The 1,539-nt window shown below is 34.6% G+C and overlaps 1 protein-coding gene across 1 annotated transcript in view; it reads right to left on the bottom strand.

The window, feature by feature from the left end:
* The window catches only part of LOC119589202 (dihydrolipoyllysine-residue succinyltransferase component of 2-oxoglutarate dehydrogenase complex, mitochondrial-like), a 12,464-nt gene extending 11,677 nt beyond the window's left edge, over window positions 1–787 (bottom strand). The window contains exon 1 of the mRNA XM_037937800.1: window positions 681–787. Coding sequence (XP_037793728.1) covers window positions 681–745 — 65 coding nt within the window. The 5' untranslated portion in view covers window positions 746–787. The remainder of the gene's footprint in view (window positions 1–680) is intronic.
* Window positions 788–1,539: the final 752 nt, after the last annotated feature.

Raw genomic sequence — 1,539 nt, 5'->3', positions numbered from 1 at the left:
TATTGGGTGCTTTCCGTGGCAGCTGGTAATACCAAAATTTTTTCCCTTTTGGTTTTGCGAAGGTATTTTTAAAAAATTTTCCCCCTGACATCCTGAAAAGGTTTCTGAAACTTTATTTTTTATATTATTTTCATGTGATTCTGTGCCCTCCCAGGTTATCAAAGGAAAGCGAAGTATGTGGAAATATTACCCATATGAAGTAACCTGAGGGAGAATTTTCCATTCACAGGCCAAGGTAATCAATGTGTAAAAATTAAGCGAATCACGGACTTCGATCCCAATCAAACTAACATCACTTAAGCTTAATATATTTAAAAAAAACGAGAACTTTAATCATAATCTTTATATTCTCGATTTCGCCGTGAATTACTGCCGGCACTAGAAACCCTCCCATTAAGACCGGAAGTTCCTAATATACAAGTAATTTACGGCCTTCTCACACACAAAAAATTAAGTGCTGTTCAGCCGACGGTAATATTCAGCCCAAAAAACCTCTGTTTTGATAAAAATTGAGAATATTATATTTTCCACACTACTATTTTGGTCCGATCAGCTGATTCGCGTGACGTCACATGGTCCCCACCGACTTCTTTTGAAGGCCAATTTAGCCTCATCACGGTCTCATTTCAACCCAAAAACCACCCACATTAACGCCCGTGTGATTATTCTCATGACCAATTACCTGCACTTCGGCCTGGGTCGGCAAACGCGCCCAATATTTGCCAATATTCCGGATGCCGATCATGGCGACCTCTCCTCTCGGCCGTTCTTCCCGGGATGAAGAAAATGCGACTTCGAACCTAATTTTCTTTTCTCCTTGCTATTATATTGGTTTAGAAATAAATAAATTAATTAGTGTTTTTTTAATGTAAATTGTATCTTGGTTTATGGTTATCGTATTTAAGAGTGAGGTTGTTGGTGAGCCTCGTTTTTTTGTGTTGTTTGTAAACGGGCTATTCAAGGCGCCATTTTTGAAATTTGGAAAGCTGGTGTTTATAGAAAATTGATGATATCTGTTCTAAATGATAATTAAATGGTTTTGTAGATTTATGGTAAGAACTAGGAAAAATATAGGCATGTGGATATTTGGGCTTTTATATATATCGATACGATTAATCTCTCAGTAATGTATTAATATTAAGAATTTATATGGAAAGACTATGGTTAGCTATATATTTTCAGTCACGTAACTTTAGAAGAATGCTTGGAAAGAAATGTAATAAAAAAAAACTTTAACGTTGGAGTTCATCTTAGATTTTTTGATTACGTGGACTATGCAATTTGTAGTTTTTTCCTGCTAACATTTTTTTTTGTTATTCTTATCGAGGAAATATTTAACAGTAAGCATAGCAACTTTGTTTTACGTTATCAACTTGATATGCCTCTCGAAATTATTGATTTTCTGTAAAATTACAACTGGAGTTTTTAAATAAGATAGTTTCTGCTATAATTTACCCATTTTTTTTGAAAACGGACACTGGAATTTTAATGTTTGTAAAATCGGCACGAATGTTTACTGAATATTAGTACGTTGCATAT

The sequence above is a fragment of the Penaeus monodon genome, chromosome 25 (assembly GCF_015228065.2).
Source record: "Penaeus monodon isolate SGIC_2016 chromosome 25, NSTDA_Pmon_1, whole genome shotgun sequence".
Classification (NCBI taxonomy): Eukaryota; Metazoa; Arthropoda; class Malacostraca; order Decapoda; family Penaeidae; genus Penaeus; species Penaeus monodon.
The sequence above is the reverse complement of the archived record's forward strand: the minus strand, read 5'-3'. Positions and strand labels throughout refer to the sequence as shown.